The sequence below is a fragment of the Equus asinus genome, chromosome 21, assembly GCF_041296235.1.
Source record: "Equus asinus isolate D_3611 breed Donkey chromosome 21, EquAss-T2T_v2, whole genome shotgun sequence".
Taxonomy (NCBI): Eukaryota; Metazoa; Chordata; class Mammalia; order Perissodactyla; family Equidae; genus Equus; species Equus asinus.
The window spans coordinates 63,639,526-63,661,151 of NC_091810.1; the positions used below are offsets into that span (position 1 = coordinate 63,639,526).

General features: G+C 46.6%; 1 protein-coding gene across 2 annotated transcripts in view; it reads right to left on the bottom strand.

Annotated features, from left to right (window-relative positions):
• GPD1L (glycerol-3-phosphate dehydrogenase 1 like) overlaps positions 1-21,626 on the bottom strand; it is a 68,620-nt gene that overhangs the window by 7,427 nt on the left and 39,567 nt on the right. Inside the window, exons 6-8 of one of the 2 annotated variants that reach the window (XM_014827172.3) lie at positions 11,671-11,904; positions 11,263-11,369; positions 1,607-4,652 (exon numbers count right to left, since the gene is read on the bottom strand). In XM_014827172.3, the coding sequence (XP_014682658.1) occupies positions 4,556-4,652; positions 11,263-11,369; positions 11,671-11,904 (438 nt within the window). In that variant the 3' untranslated portion in view covers positions 1,607-4,555. Of the gene's footprint in view, positions 1-1,606; positions 4,653-11,262; positions 11,370-11,670; positions 11,905-21,626 lie in introns of those variants that run through there. The other variant, XM_070492547.1, reaches the window with a different exon arrangement.

Here is a 21,626-nt window from a genome sequence, read left to right on the forward strand (position 1 = left end):
ACTTCAGTAAATAAGTAGAATTATTATGCTCATAAATTCCTCATTCAATATTTCCTCAAAAAAAAGTTTGCCATTGACTTAGTTTATATGTAGTCATAAAAAGTTATAAAGATTGTGGTAAAATTTTAATGGAAATATATTATGGAAAATAATACACAATTCATTGCATACAATTAATTCTGGACAAATGTCAGCCTTTTAAAAATAACTGCCCCTCCTTCTTCTCTCTTCTGGAACTCCTATCAGACATTTGTTGAATCTTATCCTCTACTCACCTCTTAAGTTCTCAAATATTTTCTTTGCTACTTTCTGTTAATGTCTTCAGATCTATTTTCCAGTTTGCCAATTACATCTCCAGCTCTGTCAAATCTACTCTTTAATCTGCCCAATGACATAATTTAAAATTACATTCATTTCTAGATGTTCTAATAGGTTTTCAAGTCTGCTTGGTTGGAGTTTTTTTCCCACAGTGATTTGTCCTTAATACTCACATCTTCCTTTTATGTCTTTATTTTTAAAAATCTTTTAAAGCATCTATCATATTGCTCAATTAATTATCTGAAACTCTGGGCATCTCATTCTTCTTTTTAAAAAAATCTGTTACCTTTCACTTATAATGAATATTTTGTAATTATTTAATTTAATTAATTAATTTATTTATTTTGAGGAAGATCAGCCCTGAGCTAACTGCTGCCAATCCTCCTCTTTTTGCTGAGGAAGACTGGCCCTGAGCTAACATCCATGCCCATCTTCCTCTACTTTATATGTGGGACGCCTGCCACAGCCCGGCATGCAAAGTGGTGCCATGTCCACACCCAGGTTCCGAACCCGCAAACCCTGGGCAGCCGAAGAGGAACATGCGAACTTAACCGCTGCGCCACCAGGCCGGCCCCTATTTTATTTTTTTAAGTGCATATTCAGTGGGGCCTTTTACATGGGAAGTCTGTGGAGCCTGGATCCAGAGGGGATTTCTGCACTGTTTTTGTATTTGCTTCTCCCACTATCTACTGGTGTTACTGGCATAAGTTCCAGTTTTTACGCTAACTTTTTGCTTGTGGTTTCCTGGATATAAAAATTCAAACCCAAAACCTGTTTGTGGTGCTGGACTCACGATTACAAATTTTCAGAAGAGACGTTTTTCTCCACCTAGAGCCAAGCTTCCTTGTTTGTGCCTCTACGTGGGTTTTCTTAGCCCATTTTCCCCCTGACAGTGTAGCCCTTGCAGGGCTCTAGTTCCCTCATGAGCTTTACACTCAAACCCTTGGATAACAGAGAGCACTCCCCCTCTTTCCTCTGGCAGCCCCAGAGCCACCTCCTGGCATTACCACCCCGCCTGTCAGCCCCCTACTTGTTTCAGACTCCTGGGGATTTCTCTCCCATTTTTGTGAGGTCAGCCTTATATACAAAACGACACAGGTTATATTTTCCTAGCTTTCCTTTGAGGTGGGGGAGGGGAGGGCTCAAGCTCATTAGTCCACGGGCCAGCTGGACCTGGAAGGCCTCTGTCCTACAACGATAATCATATTAAAAAAATCAGAAAGCAATGAAAAGGAACACAGACAAATGGAAACAGATGTGTTTGAGGACTGGGATCAGAGATGAAGCCTTTCTTTTAAAAATGGCCTTTTTATTGTTGTAAATGCAACACAACTCAGGAGGAAAATAAAAGAGCTAACTTAAACAAATAAAACTATTAATTAAGCTGATTTAAAAAAGATAGGATCGGTAGCACAGGTTTAGGGGGTTACATGTTTATTCAATCAAGCTTTTAAATTATATCCACCTACAATCTGTAAACAGACAGTACACATGTAAGTAAAAGGCTCTCAGAAGAGAACTAGTGGAAAAAGGAAAGATCCCTTTGTGCGCGGGCACCTCACCTGTCCTTGGGCCGATGCCATGGGGCCATGTTATAGTTAAGACCTCAGTGAAAAGCCAGAAGGAGTTTAGCTCAACTCTACCTGCTAGGATGGATTTCAAGATAGATATTTGTTCCACATTGTAGTAGTCTGGGTTAGAGCAAGGCAACAGTGTAGTTTTTACATTCACAGATTGGCTAAAATCATACAAATTAAGCTTCTCTTCTAGACGTCTCTCTCCCTATTACCATAATAGTAAGAAACGTGAATTAAATGATGGACCACAGGTGGTTACAAAAATAGATAACTCATAGGGTAATAAATATCTACAGTTAGCAGAGCATACACTTACAAAATTTGCCTTTTTCCATAATGTGCAGAATATTATAAGTATGTTCAAGAGGTACACTCAGCAGACGTTAGAGTGGACTTGACAAAGAGAGGGTTTGTAAAGAAAAAACACTCAAGTACAAAACCCAGAGTAGGAAGCTGGATGAAGATGAGAATATACAAAAGACAAAATCCTAAATCCGCACATCTAATTATCCTACTTAATAGACACCACAATTAGCTTACAGCCCTTTATGTATCTTAAAAATTAACACTTTTTTACCTATATACAAACTTTAAAAAAGATTAATCATGAGACAATCAAAAGTTGATTAGCTTAACAGTGGCACTAAAATCAACAGAACTCAGAGCCACTTCGTGTGCTTTCAATATACCTCTGTGTATGGGGATTGAAAATGCCCCCCCAAAATGTTCTGGATAGAGTTTTTAAAATTCCCACAAAAATCTATTCTACAGTGATTTCAGATATAGAAGGAAAAAAAAGTCCCAAACCAGAAAATAAAAAAGGTCAGAATCTCACAAAGTGATTGAAAATCCATGAATATATAAGTGACATTCATAGGTTCCCTTAACAGTTATCAAGTGCTATGCAACGTAACTGTAATGCTATCCTGAAACCAATCTTATTTAAGAAGATACAGTAATTCCAATTCTAATTCTAGAATTAAAAGCACTTATTCCACATAATGTGCGTTTCAGCGAGGTTGACATCTACTTGGTTACACCTGACAGTGTCACCTTAAAGCTTCATCAAAGATTCATGGCAGACCTGAACTGTAAAAGTTCAGAACCAACAATACCACAGGTGGTTAGTTATTCACCCTAATTTCTTGCCAGGAGTGAAGGATACACTTGAGCTGTCCCAAGGTCATCTCAGCCTAGAACAGTGTTCCCTGGAAACTTTCCTTGCCAAAAAAATCTCCATAACCTAATGTGTTTGGGACTTGCTGGGTTAAATAAACAGGCTCCACTGACACACTGACATACATTCTATACCTTCAAGAGCGGTGTACAGACAAAGCTTTTCCCAAACCCACTTGACTTTTCCAGGGAACACCGGGAACACCCACTGGATCCCAGGATACTCATTTCCTATGGAACATGGTTGGAGAAATGCCAATCTGAAAAAAATTTTCTCAAGTAGTGGTTCTGAAATTGTAGTGAGCATCAGAAACACACAAAAGGCATGTTAAAGCATGGATCCCATACCCCAATTCAGAGATCTGGGGTGGGACCTGGGAAGGTACATTTCTAAGAGACTCCCAATGAAGCTGATGGAGTGAGGACCACACTTGGAGTGGCATCTGTCCAGACAACGACCCACACAAATCTCAGCTGCAGGAAGCCCTCCTATGGCCTCAGGAAAGGCCGCATATGGCAAGTGCCACAACCAATTAGCTGGAGGTCAAATCAGCCCAGTGACGTTTTAGAAGGTTCTGGCACCTTGGTGGGGTGGAAGTGCACTGGACTTGATTCTTGGCTCTGCCCCTACTCGCCAGGTCACCAGGCACAGTGACTGCATCTATAAAGAGGAATAATAGCAGCCCCCTCTCAGGGCATCCATGAGGCTTAAAGGAAATGTTTGCACAAAAGTACTACCTAACAGAAAGCATCATACAAGTGTCATTAATCAGAAGAATGTGTCAGTCACAGCAGGAAAATCCCAGTTTAGCTTTCTGTCTTCTGCCAATCCTGGGCCTCTGTGAAAGCACATTCTGGCAGCTAATGAAGATAAAAGAGGCTAAAAATGCAGAAAACTGCAGTGAGAGGAAGATACATAAGTAGACCACCAATTAAAAATATCTAATTGTTAAAAAAAAAAGATCAATCCACAATCGAAGAAGTTAATTATGCTGGCTTTGAGATAGTGTTTAAAAGTTACAGTATGTTGATCGTTGAACACACTCGCTCCTCCACTCTACCATGTTAATGCTGGTTAAATTTTAACATCAAAAGAATGAGAAAAAAAATTCCTTCACTCAAATACATATGAATTAGATCCAAAAAGTTTAGCTGAGATAGTTCCAATCTTATAAGATACTGCAGGGGGAAAATTTCAAAAGTAATTTTTAAAATGGACCTTTAATTTTGGTTCATAGAAACATCCACAGAACGAGCAATGAACACACACTCACACATCCACATACGTGTCTTGTTGTTGACCAGTACATTTTAGCCAATGAACTGCTTCTAGCAATTCAAAAACGAACCTGTAAAAATTCATACACATCCATGATGGGATCACAGTCAAGCAAACATCTTGTTGCCACAGTCCCGGTTTCCATTTGAACCCAAAAGACTGATTGGAAAAGCAGCACTTTCCCCGACATGTTGCCTGATTCGCTTTATCTATGCTCCGGATGGCTCTGGAGACACAGCAACATCTCCTGGATGGGTTTGCCTTCATAGCAGATCTGGTACACTGCAGTAAACAAGGGAAACCTAGATGGGGGGAAATGTGAAAAGACAAGTTCAGCCATCTGGTTTACCTCACAGAACAAGTTAGTTTTTCTGTCTTGCCTAACAGATTGCAGATCAGCGTGCTACTTTTGGAAAACAAAGGGACCATCTTTTGCATCCCCTTATTATTTGGTCTGCAGAGAACCTCTGCAACGCGGCTGTAAGATCTTGGTACAAGCTAAACCATCCTCTGCCTGATCGTTTGCAGTGCACTGCGTACAAACAAGTCACAGGATAAACCTGACAGGGTAAGCTGTGGTCATTTGCATAAAGGGTTGTGGCTCAGGCTCTTGGTCAAATCTGGAATGAGTCTAAGTTTGTCACTATTTGAAAAGATTGGAGAATAAATTTTAAACTGCAAGGAGGTATTGTTCTCCCTTTTACAAAAAGGAGCATTCAAGGATGAAGATGAGGCAGCCCACACATCACATAAATAATGCAGGCCTGGGACACTCCTGCAAGAACCGAGGTGGACCCACAATTAGCCAAGCACCGATTTCATGTTGGAAGCTGGATTTATTTTGCCTTTTCTTCCAAGATATGAACACAGGTATAAATGAAAGTTTGAACTGGATGAGGGTACGAAGGAGTGGGCTAATAGTTCACTGGAAGAAAAGACAATATCATCCCAAGGTACAGCTGACTCAGCAAGTATTTTTTTTCCTGGCAGGAATCACTAAGGAAATAACTAAGTTAATTTCAATCAGGCATTTACACACACATGTGCACACACACACGCACAGCCCAAAGTGAACTTGACAGAATCAAGACTCTTAAAGGTCATTCTGAAAATTATCTAGTTAGAATCCTATAATGACAACTTAATTTAAGACTAGCAAGCAGTACTGGAAGGCCATATGTCTTTATGATAGCCTATCACTGTGGGTTTTTTTTTTTTTTTAAAGATTTTATTTTTTCCTTTTTCTCCCCAAAGTCCCCCGGTACATAGTTGTATATTCTTTGTTGTGGGTCCTTCTAGTTGTGGCATGTGGGACGCTGCCTCAGCGTGGTTTGATGAGCAGTGTCATGTCCGCGCCCAGGATTCGAACCAACGAAACACTGGGCCACCTGCAGCGGAGCGCGTGAACTTAACCACTCGGCCACGGGGCCAGCCCCTCACTGTGGGTTTTTTAAGGTACAGAATGTTTGGTTATTTTCTGGAGTGAGGTAGACAGTCAAATCTGACTCCACAGCCTATGAACTCTGGGCAGGTTTCACCAGCCCTCTGACCCCGTTTGCTCATCTGAGAAATGGGGCTGGTGGCTCGGGACCGTTATATTAACTGACTTACACGTAAAGTAGACAGTACAACACCTGGCATATGGCTGGTGAGCCATAATGAGAGCTAATAACTGCAGCCGCCTGACGGCCTTGGGTCCTGGACTGCACCCTCTGGGAGGACAGGACCCAAGTCTGTTTTGTTCACCTCTGCATCCCTGGGGCCAGGCACAGGGCACAGCAAGGAGCAGGTGCTCAGTGAGTATTTGTTGAATGAATTCTTGTGAATGGGAGTTACAGCCTGGAGATTTCAGCCCCTTGCCTTGTCCTTCCATGGCTTAGTTTTCCTGTTCCTAAGATGAGAACAACTTGTGTGTCCCCAAAGCAGGGTGGCAGGTGATGAGTGGCCAACCAAAGCCATTCTCAACCCCATTCTCTCCTTACCAGAGTTGGAAATGGCCTAATGTTCACTTTTCCAGCCTTTCTTTCACCCAGAATTAGCCAAGTAAGCAACTTCTGGCCAGCAAGACATAATATATCTGCTGAGGTTTCTAGGGAAGATATCTCTCTCCTTGAAAAGCAATGGAGAAAAAATCTGCTACCTCAGACTGCTCTTGCTCCCTGCTGCTGAGTGCAACAGTGTGACTCTGTGATGCCTGGAGCTGCTGCAGCCATCTTGCGCCTTTGAGGGAGGGTAACAGGATCACTGAGATTCTAACCCAGAGGCATTGAGACAACATCAATAATGTCCACCTCCAGACTCCTTGTTCTGAGAGAAAAATAACCCTATTGTTCAAGGCATTTTTAACTGGGCATTGTTCTCACAGCCAAAAGTACTGCCAAATTTCATGACCAGCATTTCCAAAATGTATTCTGTAGATGAGATGTTAAGAAGAGATATGGAGTGTGAGGGGAAGGAGTGATTTCTATGGACAAGTAACTTGTTTAACCCTCACAACCACCCTATGAGGTAGATAATATTATCCCCACGCTACAGATGAGGAAACTAAGGCATAGTTTCTGACTCTGGAGCCAACACCCACCACTAAGCTATACTGACCATCTAAATGCTATTTTCTATAATATAAAATGCCACAAGGCCAATTAGATCAGTTTGGGGAACTCTCTAAATAAGATTAGAGGTGAAAGGAGGACAAAAAACATATTTCACAGAAAAATATTGACATAAACTAATCAATGAATCATTCCACTAATGGACCCTGAGGACTTAAGATGTCAGGCCTCACCGAGGTGCAGGGATGCGCAGTGTTACAAACAAGGCCCCAGCCCTCAAGGAGCTTCCAACGCTGTATGGGCTGAATTGGGTCCCACCCACCCAATCCCTGCGATCAAGTCCTCACCCCCAGGACCTCAGAATGGACTGCATTTGGAAATAGGGCCCTGAAGGAGATGATTAAGTTAAAATGAGGTCATTAGGGTGGGCCCTAAACCAATACAGCTGGTGTTCTTATAAGACAGGAGATTAGGACTCAGACAAATGCAGAGGGAAGACCACGTGAAGACACAGGGAGAAGACCACCATTTACAAGCCAAGGAGAGAGGCCTCAGAAGTCAAGCCTGCCAACACCTTGATCTTAGACTTCCAGCCTCCAGAACTATGAGAAATAAATTGCTGTTGCGTAAGCCACTCAGTCTGTGGTATTCTCATTATGGCAGCTTTAGCAAACTAATACAAATACTTATACTCACACATTCTCATAAAGACACACGTATATGGAAATCTAATAAAGCACATTTTTTTTTGAGGAAGATTGGCCCTGAGCTAACATCTGCTGCCAATTCTCCTCTTTTTGCTGAGTAAGACTGGCCCTGAGCTAACATCCATGCCCATCTTCCTCTACTTTATATGTGGGATGTCTGCCACAGCATGGCTTGATAAGCGGTGTGTAGGTCCACACCTGGGATCCGAACCAGCAAACCCCGGGCCTTCGAAGCGGAATGTGCACACTTAACTGCTGTGCCACTGCGCCAGCCCCAAGAAATTTTATCAGAGCACAAAACCCCATACAAAGTTAATATCTATCAAGAGGAGATTGGTTAAATAAACTGTGGTTCTCTCATAAAGTGGAATGTTCTGCAGCTATTAAAGAATGAGAGGTCCTCCCTATGTGTAGAATCTAAAAAAAACCCCCAAAAAACAATAATAAAAAACCCTGAACTCACAGATACAGAGAACAGGTCGGTGATTGCCAGAGGCCAGGGGGTGGGTGAAATGGATGAAGGGGGTCAAAAGGGACAAACTTCCAGCTATAAAACGAATAAGTCATGGGGATGTGATGTACGGCATGGAGACTATAATTAATAACACTGTATTGCCTATTTGAAAGTTGCTAAGAGAGATCTAAAAGTTCCCATCCCAAGAAAAAAAATATAACTATGTAGGGTGATGCAAGGTCACTAAACTTACTGTGGTGATCATTTCGCTGTACAAATACCAAGTCACAACGACGTGCACCTGAAGCTAATATAATGTTATGTGTCAATTCTACCTCTATTAAAAAAAGAATGAGATCTCTAGGAGCAGGTGTGGAATGATCTTCAAACATATCCTAAAGTGAAGAAAAGCGAGGGGCAGAGGCGAACGTGGAGCACAGGACTCATTACACAAACGACAAGGCTCGGGGGAAAGGGTCACTGAACCCTGAGAGCTGCCTGTGTTTGGGGTGGCGGTCAAGACTCACTCTTCACTCTGCGACTTTCTGTAGAATTTGAAATTTTTTTTTGCCAAAAGTACATGCTTCCCATCTCCAAATATGGAGATTAAAGTAAAACTATATATTTACGTAATAAGTCCACAGCACGTGAGCAGCAATGTTGTCTAAACCCGGGGTCCGCAAACCACAGCCTGAGAAGCAGCTCTGGCCCGTGACCTGTTTCTGTACTGCCTGTGAGCTAAGAATGATTTTCATATTTTCAAAGGGCTATAAAAGGAGAAAAAGAAGATGACTATACGGCAGAGACCTGTACGTGGCCTGCAAAGATTAATGTGTGGTTCTTTACAGAAAAAGTTGGCTGACCGCTGGTCTGAACAATAAGTTCCAAGCAGGGAAAGTTCTCTGTGGCTGGAGGAGATGAAAGGAGGCTTCTCTGAGGACAGACCCGGCTCCCCTCACGGTGATGAGGGTTGAGATGCACGTCGGGAGGGTCCAGGCAAACAGCAGGAGGACGGAGGCACTCAGGGTGTGAGAAGGAGGCGCTGGGGCAAAGGGAAGTCCACTTCAACTAAAGAAGGTGTTGCAGGGGTAACAGGACGTGCTGGTGGGAAGTGAAGTTAGTACCAGACTGGGAGGGCTGCCTCAATGCCAACCAAAGGACTGCGGACCTCATTCTGTCGGAGCAGGAGGCCTCTGAGTTACAATAGTCGAGGTCAAAGGGACCACGGCAATCACCTGGTCTACAGTTTGATTTTTGTGCATAAAGAGACTAGAGCATAGAACAGATTAAAATAGGACCTGCCCAAGACCACGCGGCTAGTGAGCCACAAGGTGGCCTTAAATCTGCCCTCCTGTGCACTGCTCCTTCTATAGCAATGGAGAAGGGAAGGGAGGGGAGAAGGAAATAGAGGAAGACCAGAGGAGTGATGGCTAGAATGAAACAGAAGAAAATCCAGGTATGAGGTGGTGGAAAGGGAGAACGGAGAACTCGGCTCTGCCTGTGCAGCTTCGGGAGCAGGCGAGGGAAGGGCGCGTCCTACGGGAATCCACGCTCCAGCCTGGGAGAAGGGTGGTGCCCCTCCCACCTGGCAGGGACCTCGTTAAGCAGAGGCACAGCCTGTTCAATTTCTAACTGGAAGAAAGAAAATGCAAGATGACTGAGGAGAGGCGTCTGCTCAGAACCGTTTCTCTTGCTTGATTACAGCTGCTTGTGAAAACAGGCAGGTGCTGAGCCCAGAACGCCAGTTCCAGCCCCTGTCCTCCTGGAGTGAAATGATGAATACAGACTAACATCTAGTCAACTGGTCAATTCCTAGAATGCTATCTAAGGCACGCCTTGGGAGCACACAGATGCCACTTTAAAACTGTGCTCAGGAGATACTCACCACTGCCAAACACTCAGGTATTTTTTTAAGACTTTTTAAAATTCCTGATGACGACTTGCTGTCATTCAAGTACACCAACCACACACAGACACATCACTGTCTGCTGGTAAGCACACGGGGAAAACCATGCATGTCAGAGGTGTTTTGCTTTCAGTCACGATTTAAAGGCAATTCTCCTCCTCTGGAGGCTTGTTTATGACTTCCGTCTCTGCCTGGCCGGTTTCAAAAGCCATTTCGGAAAAATAAAATGCAAATTAAAGAAGGAAGACAAGTGCCCGTCCACCCTCATCTTCGACTTTCAATATGGAACGCGACGGCTGATCAATCTACACCAGGGACAAGGAGGAGGAAAGTTGGGCGCAGGGTGAGGCAAAGACGCATGGTTGGGACCAGCAGACATCCGGACTGACCTGCAGAGGATGAAGGACATGCAAGCAGAAAGCCCAGCAGATGCCGTGCTCACCCACCTCCCAGCTCGGAGGGAAGTGCACGCTCTGGATTGGCCACACGGGCAGCACCAATTCAGCTGCCCGGCTCCCTCCTCTCCAAGGCAACCAAATTCTCCCTCTCCCAAAGAGCATTACCGGACAGTACAGCACACACGGGTTACACTGCACACGCATTCACTAGGTGGGGTACTTGTCATCACGATTATGCAGCAACGCTTGGCAAATCGACCAAATAAAGGGCTGTGGGGCAGGTGGGGCCCAGGAGCAGCCTCCGAGAAGCTGGGTAGTTTTTGTGCTGCTTCAGGGCTTCCTCCACCATCACACAGCAAATCGACCTGACCAAGCCCACCTGTAACACACGACCAGCCTGGAAGGGCAGTGGAGGCTGGATGCACCCACCCACCCATCCACATGACGGAGGGACTGCAAGGCTGCTCACCAATCCTCAGCATGCTCACTTCCGGGAGCAGCATTCTGGGGTGATTTGGCCTTCCTTCTTTTCTGAACTGTTTGACATTAACAAGACTACATCTTTTTTTCATTTAAAACTTATGCTATGTAGCTTTTACCAAACACCCTTGCAGAACAAACCAGGATCTCAAACTTCATGTTTTGTAACATGCTTTATAGAATTGAGCTCTTCCCACTGTGGTCGAGCCTGGTTTTGTGTTTTGTATAAATGCTCATTTTCAGGGTAAGTAAATGTTTCCTGCTGTAGATGTTCACATCACACAAGGGACAAAACTAATCCAGTAAAGTCTTGCACACGCTTGTCAAAAGTTGTGCTCGTGTGCACTGGGCTGGCGTCACGATAGGACTGGGAGGATGACCGTCTCTCTGGTCCATGGACAATGGGGAGACTTACTTGTCGAGCAGCCCCTTCTGTTTGAGGATGCGGTACACTTCAGCAGAAGTCTGAGGTCCTTGGAGCTTCTGCCCGTTCAGCATCTCCTTCTCCAATTCTTCAATGGTCTTAAAAACAAAGGATGAAAAAAATCTACCGTAAACACCAGAGAACAACTTATTTAGAGAGGAGAGTGGGGGAGGGGAGCCATAATCCTCTGCAGCAAGCCAAGGAAAGATAAAGACGTTCAAGATCAAGGATGTAAGATTTAAGTACTTTTAAGTGAAAGCTGACAGGTAAACACTACCCGGAACAAGGAATGCCGGCCTCCATCTTGCCTGGGCTCCATCTCCCCTGGGCTGTAGCCCACCGCAGCCCAGGAGTCTCACGTGAGGAGGGAGGGGATGGGGAGGGCAGGCCAGGGACTACCTTTCCAGTTCTGGCAAATGCCTCGGCCACCCTGCGGTTCCGGCCTCCGTAGCAGGTGGTGATCAGGTCGGCCACGCCACAGCTCTCCAGGAAGGTGGCCGTGGACACGTGGCCCTTGCAGAAGATCCTTGCGAAGGCGATCATTTCCATGAGCCCCAGGCGGATGACGGCAGCTTTGGTGTTGTCTCCACAGTGGAGGCCGTCACAGAACCCGGCTCCCACCGCTACGATGTTCTGCGGAGCAGACAAGGAAGCCAAGACAGGTCACACACCCCCTCCAGATAAGGATGTCAGGAAGGTGGGGGGAGACCGAGGCAGGGACCACTGGCTCCACCCTCAACTCACTCCACTGGTTCCTGCACATGTCTGGGGTCTGCTCTTGTACCGTGAGTGGGAGAGATGAAAGAAGGGACCAGGCTTCTATGTGCCCGTTTACAGGACAAAGAGCCCAGATGTGGGGTCAGCAGGAGGCAGCAGTTGAGTAGCATCAGCGAGAAAATTAGAAGGTTGGTAGTGGTCTCCAGTTAAATACTGTTTGGACAAACTGCTTTTAAAAATAAAAAATTAAATCAAATGCTTTAGTCATCTATAACATTTATACAGAAAAGTATACCAATCATAAGTGGACAGCTTGATGAAATGTCACAAACTGAACACACTCATGTAACCAGTACCCTGATCAAGAAACAGAACATAACCAGTGCCCCAGAAAGCCCCGCTCCGACCTCCTTCCAGTCACCACCCCCCCCAAAGGGAACCACTCTCCCGACTTCTAACAGCACAGATTTGCTTCACCTGTGTTTACACTTTATGTGAATAAAATCCTATAGTGTGTCATCTTTTGTGTCCGACTTCTTGGTCTCAATTTGACATCATGTTTGTGAGACTCAGCCATATTTTTACATACAGCACATTTATTTTCAATGCTGCATTGTATTCCACTATGTGAACAGGGAGCAATTTCTTTATCCATTCTCCGTTGACTGGCATGGGGATAGATTCCAGCTTGGGGCCATTACAAATGGTGCTGCTATGGACACTCTGGTACATATCCTTGGTGACCACGTGCAGGCATTTCTGTCGGGAGTGGAATTGCTGGGTCACGACATCTGCGTATGCGCAACTCAAGTTTCAGCCTTTCGTTTCATTTAAACCCTAAACCAGCATTTATGGAGCACCTGCTGTTTGCATGGCACTCTGCTGACACGAGGCAGACTGAACACAGACCTGCCTCTGCAGAAGCTGATGATGTGGCCCAGGGGTCAGCAGTCTAAGGCCCAACGGCCTGTTTTTGTGAATCACGCTGTATTGGGACCCAGGCACCCGGCCCATGTACCTCTTGCCTGGGGGTTGCCTTTGTGCTGCAACAGCAAATCCGAATAGTGGCGACAGAGGCCACAGGGTCCACAAGGCCCACAACATTTTCTACCTGACCCTTGCAGAAAAAGTTTTCCAACCCCTGACCTAATAGGAAAATAAAACAAATGTGCAAATCACTGTATGCTCAGCAGAAAGTGATATTCTGTAAGAGGGACTGAAAATCTGATTTCCATTTCAACCCATGTGTACTGAGCAAACACTGTGTGGGACGCCCTGCAATGGGCCCTGGAGGGACCGGGCAGGACGGGCGGGGTGGGGGAGGGGCAGTGAGGTGGGGGCTGAGGGTGCCCCCAGGGAGGAGGTGCAAAGACAGAATTAGACACACAGCTTGTCCTCAAGGAGTTGACAATTGATTTGTGAGAGGAGACACAACAAAGCACATTACAAGACACAAGGAAGAGTGTGCTGAGAAATGGTGGAAGCCACAAGCTTCATTTCAAATCAAGGAAGGCTGCACAGAGGAGGTGGCATATGACTGGGCCTCGATCTCAGGTAAAATCACATAACCACATATGACAAGTAATGCCTGCATGGCAGCACAGATGGCAGTCATTTGGGATGTCACTTGTGGCCCCAGGTTCCTGGCCGTCTCTGCTTTACCAGCTCCTTCACAAAGAAGACTTGATGCCAGGAAAAATGCAAGTGTTCTGACTCTGTCTAACCGAACTAGCATTTTTCCATAACACCTGGATTGTGGATTTGTGCCTTGACAGATCTTAAAACGTGAAGCTAATTGGCAACAAATGGAAAATAAGTTAAAATAAGGTTTTTTCTCCCCTTCCCCCAATAAAGTTTCATTAATGAGGGACAGAACAGTTCATAAAACATCAGGCCTATAAAATCTGAGGGATGAGGTGAAAAACAGAATGAACTGGGGAAGAAAAATGCCTTCTTTGGTTGATAAGCAGGTTTTGATAAAATACATCAAACACAGCACTGATGCCGCCAGGCTCACCCTGAGAGACAGATCTGGCCACTTAGACACGGCTACAGGGACACCGAAGCCATGAAGCCGCTTGAGATGAAAAGAGGCCATGAGCCTCCTGAAGCTTTTGTCTGTTTCCAACAGACAACAGAACAGGACCCTCCCTCCCGGCGTCCAGGGTGAATGAAGGGGACTGGAGAACGAGGGATCAGAGCACAAAGGCCCCACCTGCATCCTCTTCTCTTCCTCAGGGAGAATACTGAGCTTACTTTGGTTGCTGCCTATTCCTCTCACTGCCATGAATACAAGGAAAAAGTAAAAAATGCTCTAAATCTGATCCGAAAGCTAACACGAACACACGCAGGTTTTAGACAAATTCCCGGCATTCCTGTGCTTTCGATGGTCTCTCCATGAGGCTAACCGCTCTAACAGACCAATGACGTGGCTCCCAAGGCCATCAATTTCCCCTCCGAAGGCCGGACTCTGTGTAGACCCTGTGCCCACAGCTGCAGGGAGAGCTGAGGACGACTCAGGTCTTCTGGATCAACAGCCGGAGCAGGGAGCCTAAGTTTTCATAAGGTACTAACTTCTGCTTGTACCTGCAAGAGCGTGCCAACCCCTTCCCGCCACACAGACGATGCAAACTGTAGGTGTCATCAGCCCCCTGACAGCAAACACCCACCCCCAGCTACCTGCTGCGTGTGCGCGTGAGGGAGGCAGGAGGCAGTTCCTGGCTGGCGCACTTAGTGTGTGGCGGCGCCGTGGGAAGAGAAGAGGGGAGAGGCAGTGTGAAGGAGCCTGGAGAGATGCTGGGGGCGGGGGGCGGACTCTGGTTCTACAGCTCTGCTCCAGAGGGGATGAGCCGCCAAGCCAGGATGGAATACCCAGCTCTTTTAGATAGGGCGCTGGGCAGAGACTAGGTGCCAGGGACCATAAGAACACCCAAGGCTCGGTCCATCCGGGCCCAGGCACCCCTCCTGGCACGGAAGCCATGGGGAGACCCAAGGGGCACAAGCACTGATATGCAGAGGGCCGCTGGTTCTTATTTTGCCTCATTGCTGTGTCACCTTGGAACAATTACTCTACCTCTCTGGAACTTCTTTGCCTCAGGTCTAAAATTCAGGGGTTGGACAAGATTCTTCAAGGCCCTTCTGGTGGTCACATTTGTCCTGGGAAGCTGGTGCAGTTGTGGGCTGCCCTGGGGCTGCAGGCAGCGGGACAGTACTGGGGCAACAGAGTGACACCCGAGGACATGCAGGGGGACAGACCACAGAGGCCATGAGGCCAGCTGCTGGGTGAACCCATCAAATGGTTTTATCGAAGTTACCATGGCAATGTATGGAGGCCTAGGATCCAAATGGTTAGATTGCTGAAATTGCTCTCTGATGCCTCCTGGACTGTGTCCTTCATCACGATGTGACCCATTCTGGAAGTTACTTGACAAACCAACCCCAGTAACTGCCTACAGACTCAGTGGGAGACAGCAGGGACTTCCGTTCAACAAGGGCTCCTAGACAGAGGCGGGGGAGGGATTGCTTACTAAGTGGCTACAGGGAGCCACCCCAGGCCCCCTGCACCCACCGTCTCATCGGAATTCTCGTGACAATGCAGGCAAGCGTGTACCTCTCCTCCTGGGGGCCTCAGAGAGGTGCAGTGGCTTGCGGAGAACACCTCGCTGGTGATGGAGGCAGTCGGCACAGGCTCCCAGGACCTGGCTCTTGGCTGCAAGCTCCTCTCTGTCCCCCATGCCTTGCTGCTCCCACAGTAGGAGCCTGGCTACCCCACCTCTCCCCGGGTCAGAGATCATCCTGAACCCTTAACCCTGAACAGAGGACCCTGGCCCACATGGCAAAAAGGGTAGGCTGAGGAGGAGAACAAATTGATGGGGAAAAATAATAAAAATAACAACAGTTAACCTTATCGAACAGTTCTAAGAGCCTCATAAATCATTAACTCATTTAATCTCCCCCGCATTCCCACACGGCAAGTCCTGTTACTATGCACAGTGAGAGGCGAGGAAACTCAGACACATAGGACAAGTAGCTTGCTCAAGGTGGCAGAGTCAGGACCTGCAGAGCCGTGTTTCAACCCCGGCGGCCTGGCTCCGGAGTCCTCTCCAGGGAGGAGATCCCACCATGCTGCTCTTGAGCCGGCGAGTAAAAGGCGGAGAGGGGCCACCTCAGAGTCAAGATGAGAACTTTCTAACAGCACGAGCTGACCCCACTCAACTGAAAAGACTTAGAGGCAAAGGAGTGAGCTCTCAGTCACCGGGAGCATCCAAGCAGGAGCTGTATGGATGAGCCCTGAGCCCCAAAGCAGTGCTTCTGACCTTCGTGTCTCTGCAGTCAGAGAAAAGGCAGAGAAGGAGATCCATGACCTGGGGGCTTCAGCGCCCTCTCGGCCACTTCCTCGCAGGGCACACAGGTCAGAACAACCTCACGGTTTCCACCAGACATCTAACCTCCCATCGGAGGGAGCAGGGGGCCACTGCAGGGTAAACTTCTCTCTTCTAGGGACGCTGGGCCCCAATCCAGTTTAATCGTCTTATGATGGATCTTGAAATCCTCACTCTCTCCCTCCACTTATCACTGTCAAAAGAAAAATAAACACACTGAGCCAGTCAGCTCGAGTTTGAATAGCATGCGAGCAGATGTCCTCTGAGATGGCTCAGCTGTGAAAGTTATCATTATCCACTGTGCATTTAAATCTGCTTTAAACTATTCTGGAGCTAAAAATATCTACGATTTTCGGAAGATGTGCTTAAGCCCTTCCCCATTTCCTGCGTTATGGCAACACTCAGAGGCAATCAGCCACCCAAAGTGCCATCTTTGCGATTCTGAATCGGGGCGGGTTGGATGGGATTCAGTCCCTCCCACTCCCACAAAAAGAATATCAAACTGGATCAGCAGCCCAGGCCGCCTGCAGGTTATGCAGACACTCTCACCACCTAGGAAGAAACCGCGACCATATCACGACTTTCTGTAAGCCCACCAACCCATGGGACTCTTCCTGAGGCCAGCTCCTAGCGGATTTGACCTAAGAGGAAAGCGCCCTCAGAGTGCAGGCTTACTGCAGGCGAAGGACCACGGTGGCTTCCAGGCCGGGCCCTGTAGAAAGCAGCTTGGTGGAGACGTCCAGGAGGGCCGAGCTCGAGCCCACACCTGGCCCAGCGGGCCGCGCACTTGGCTAAGAAGCTGCCTTAGCAAGAACAGCGTCACCCAGGAGAAGTTTCTGCAATGATGTAAATGTTTTCTATGTGGTCATGCAATAGAGAAGCTACTAGCCACTGAGTCACTAAAGACTCACGTAGCTACTGAGCCTTTGAAATGGGGCTACTGTGACTCGGAAATGGTGCTACTCTGACTTGGACACTGAATTTTTAATTTTTTTAAAGTTTTAATTAATTTGAATGTAATACAAATAGCCACATCTAGCAGTGGCCCTGGCTAGAGACTAGGCACAAGGCTGTGCATCACAGTATGGTTTATCACAGCCAAAGCCGCCGAGGACACCTACATGCCCAGCAATTGACAGAGGGTGAACCTGGCTACAGAACAGCCATACAAAGCAGCGCCGTGCACCTGGGCCACAGGTGATGGGTTTATCCCCAATCTACTCTCCTCTTCTTCCAGAGCCATAGAGTCCCTGATTTTCATGCAAGTATGTGGTAACGCAGGAAAAAAAAACAACAACTATTTCCCTACCTCCCTTGCAGCTAGGTATGGTCACACAATTAAGTATTGTGAAGCCAAAGTGTTACATTGTGACTTCTCAGAACCTGCCTTAAATGACAGCTGCCACATGCCCTTTGTCCTTTCTTTTAGTTTTACCCTGCTGCCCAGAAGGCAGATGTGATGGTTGGACTTCCGGTCACTATATTAAAACACGAGGACAAGGGCCATACTCTCATGAGCTGGAAGGAACCTGGGTCTCTGAGAATTCTGTAGAATGGAGTTATCATATGGATTCAGGATTTTTACATAAGAAAGAAAGAAACTTCTACCTTGTTCAGCCACTATCATTTTTGGTCTCTGTTAATGAAATTTAATCCTGATAAAGTATCTATTAAAAATAATAACATAGAGGGGAGGATCCAAGATGGCGCCATGAGTAGTCCTCTTTGTCTCTCCCCCTTCAAGTCTACAATTATTTGGACACTCATCACTTAACAAAGGATATCCAGATAGCATCTCAGGACGTCTGAGAGACCCACGCGACTATACATCGGAAGGCGGACGGACTTCCCTCCGGGAGGATGTGGAGATAGGTGAAAACTCTCCAACCCCGACCGAACAGCCTAGTACCTGCAAGCGGTTTTCTTCCAACGGACGCCCCCAGAAGATCAACACACACCTAGGGCAGGAGCGAGCACACACCAGAGGAGCAACGGTGGAAACAGGTGACCAGAATCCTACCTAAACCCCCCGCAATTACTCCTAAACGCAGAGGGAAACTCTAGAGTTACACACCTGAGCCCGTGGGGAGAGTCTCGCCCCGCCATTGATGGGGAGATCCCGCCTAGTGTTCACGGTGCCCAGAGGGTCCCAGAGAGAATCACAGAGGGTATGGCGGCCCCCCAGCTGCCACTGCCCACCCCGTGGGGCTAGGGATTGCCAGAGATCTTGGAGAGGACTGGGGCTGGGTGAAGCTCCAGAGGCCGGCTCCACGCCCCGGAGGGGAAGCTCCAGAGTTCCGCCCGGGCAGCAGACAAAACTCTCTGTCTGCCAGTAGTGGAGGGGCCACGCCCAGCATTCACAACTCTGGGAAAGTCCCAGAGAGAATCCCAGAGGGCGAGGTGACCCCCAGCTGCCGTTGCCCGCCCTGTGGGGCAAGGGATTGCAGGAGATCTCGGAGAGAAGTGGGGGTGGGGGGAGCTCCAGAGGCTGGCTCTGTGGCCCGGAGGGGAAGCTCCAGAGTTCCGCCCGGGCAGCAGACAAAACTCTCTGTCTGCTATTAGCGGAGGGGCCACGCCCAGCATCCACAACACCGGGAGGGTCCCGGAGAGGAGAATATCAGGCAGGGCAGCAGCTGACCAGCTACCACTGAAATCAGGATCTCCGGCTATCCCCCAGACAGGGCAAAGGGCTCCCCGAGTTCCTGGGGAACAGGACTGGGGCTGGGTGGAGTTCCAGCGACCCAGCTCCGTAGCCTAGGGGGAAACCCTACAGGCTCACAGCAGCCTCAGGGAAAGCGTCTGCACAGCACTAGTAGAGAGCACCCATCCGGGAGCCACAAGGCTGGAACACCCCGGGACAAAAGTAGCATAGCTAGGTGAGCTAACCACAGACTGTAGAAGATGCCAATAGCTCTGCTGCGATCCACAGTGGACAAGTGAGATTTTGTGGGTGCTGACAGTGACGGAGCGGCAAATATAAGTGATCCTACCCCTGGCCGCTGGAAAAGCCCATAACACCGTTGCAGACCCCAAGGAGGGAGCACGTCTAGGTGGGCTGCAACAGTAGGCACCAGCAGCCTGAAGCCCCCCCATGACAGCCCCCACGGCAGAAGAGGGAATCCAAAGGACCACTGTGACTATGAGGAGGGGCCCAGGCCCAGTTAGGAACTGCAGATAGGGTTCCTGGTTGGTGCAGTATAAACAGCTGCTCCCCCACCACACCAGCAGAAACAAGTGGAAGGAGCAACTAAACTCTATCTCTCTGCGGAGGCACAAATCTACAACATCAAGCAATATGAAAAAATACATTAAATCTCCAGAACAGAAGGAAAATAACAAATGCACAGAAAACAATCCCAAAGAAAATGAGATATATAACCTAAATGACGATGACTTCAAAACAGCCATCATCAAAACACTCAATGAGTTAAGAGAGAATTCAGATAGACAACTCAACGAGTTCAGGAGCTACATCACAAAAGAGTTTGATACGATAAAGAAGGACCAAACAGAAATACTGGAAATGAAGAACACAATAGAGGAGATTAAGAAAAATCTAGATGCACTGAACAGTAGGGCCGATAATATGGAGGAAAGAATTAGCAATTTGGAAGATGGGAATATAGAAACGCTGCAGGCAGAGGAGGAGAGAGAAGTAAGACTAAAAAGAAATGAAGAAACTCTCCGAGAATTATCAGACACAATTAGGAGATGCAACGTAAGGATTATAGGTATACCAGAGGGAGAAGAGAAGGAGAAAGGGGCAGAAAGCCTACTCAAAGAAATAATGGCTGAGAACTTTCCAAATCTGGTGAGAGAGATGGATCTTCAGGTGACAGAAGCCAACAGATCTCCAAACTTTATCAATGCAAGAAGACCAACCCCACGGCATATAGTAGTGAAGCTAGCAAAAGTCAACGACAAGGAGAAAATACTAAGGACAGCCAGGCAAAAGAAACTAACCTACAAAGGAACCCCCATCAGGCTATCAGCAGATTTCTCAGCAGAAACTTTACAGGCTAGAAGAGAGTGGAATGATATATTCAAAAATCCGAAGGACAAAAACCTACAGCCGAGAATTCTCTACCCAGTGAAAATATCCTTCAAATACGATGGAGAAATAAAAACTTTCTCAGATAAACAAAAATTAAGGGAGTTCATTGCCACAAAACCTCCTCTTCAGGAAATCCTCAGGAAAACCCTCATTCCTGAAAAATCCAAAAAAGGAAAGGGGCTACAAAACCAAGAGCAGAGGAGATAAGTAGAAGGACAACAACAGAGAATAGCAGCTCTTCATCAGAACAGATGAAACCATGGGACGAGAAACAAAGGAAATTGAAGAAAACCGGAAAACAAGACATAAAATGGTAGTGGTAGGCCCCCACATCTCAATAATCACTCTAAATGTAAATGGATTGAACTCCCCAATCAAAAGACAGAGTGGCAGGATGGATCAAACAACAAGACCCAACAATATGCTGCCTCCAAGAAACATACCTCAGCCCCAAAGACAAACACAGACTCAGAGTGAAGGGATGGAGAACAATACTCCAAGCTAATAATGAACAAAAGAAAGCAGGTGTCGCTATACTAATATCAGACAAGGTAGATTTCAAAGCAAAACAGATAAAGAAAGATAAAGAGGGACAGTATATAATGATAAAAGGGACTCTCCACCAAGAAGACATAACACTTATAAATATATACGCACCCAACACAGGAGCACCAAAATTTGTAAAGCAACTCTTAATAGAACTAAAAGAAGACATCAACAACAATACAATAATAGTAGGGGACCTCAACATCCCATTAACACCAATGGACAGAACATCCAGACAGAAAATCAACAAGGAAATAATAGAATTAAATGAAAAATTAGACCAGATGGACTTAATAGATATATATAGAACACTTCATCCAAAAACAGCAGGTTACACATTCTTCTCAAGTGCACATGGAACATTCTCAAGGATTGACCATATTTTGGGAACCAAAGCAAACATCAATAAATACAAGAGAGTTGAAATAATATCAAGCATCTTTTCTGATCATAATGCTATGAAACTAGAAATCAACTACAAGAAAAAAAGCAGAGAAAGGTTCAAAAATGTGGAGACTAAACAACACGCTTCTGAACAAACAATGGATCATTGAAGAAATTAAAGAAGAAATCAAATATTATCTGGAGACTAATGAAAATGAGAACACGACATACCAAATCATCTGGGATGCAGCAAAAGCAGTCCTAAGAGGGAA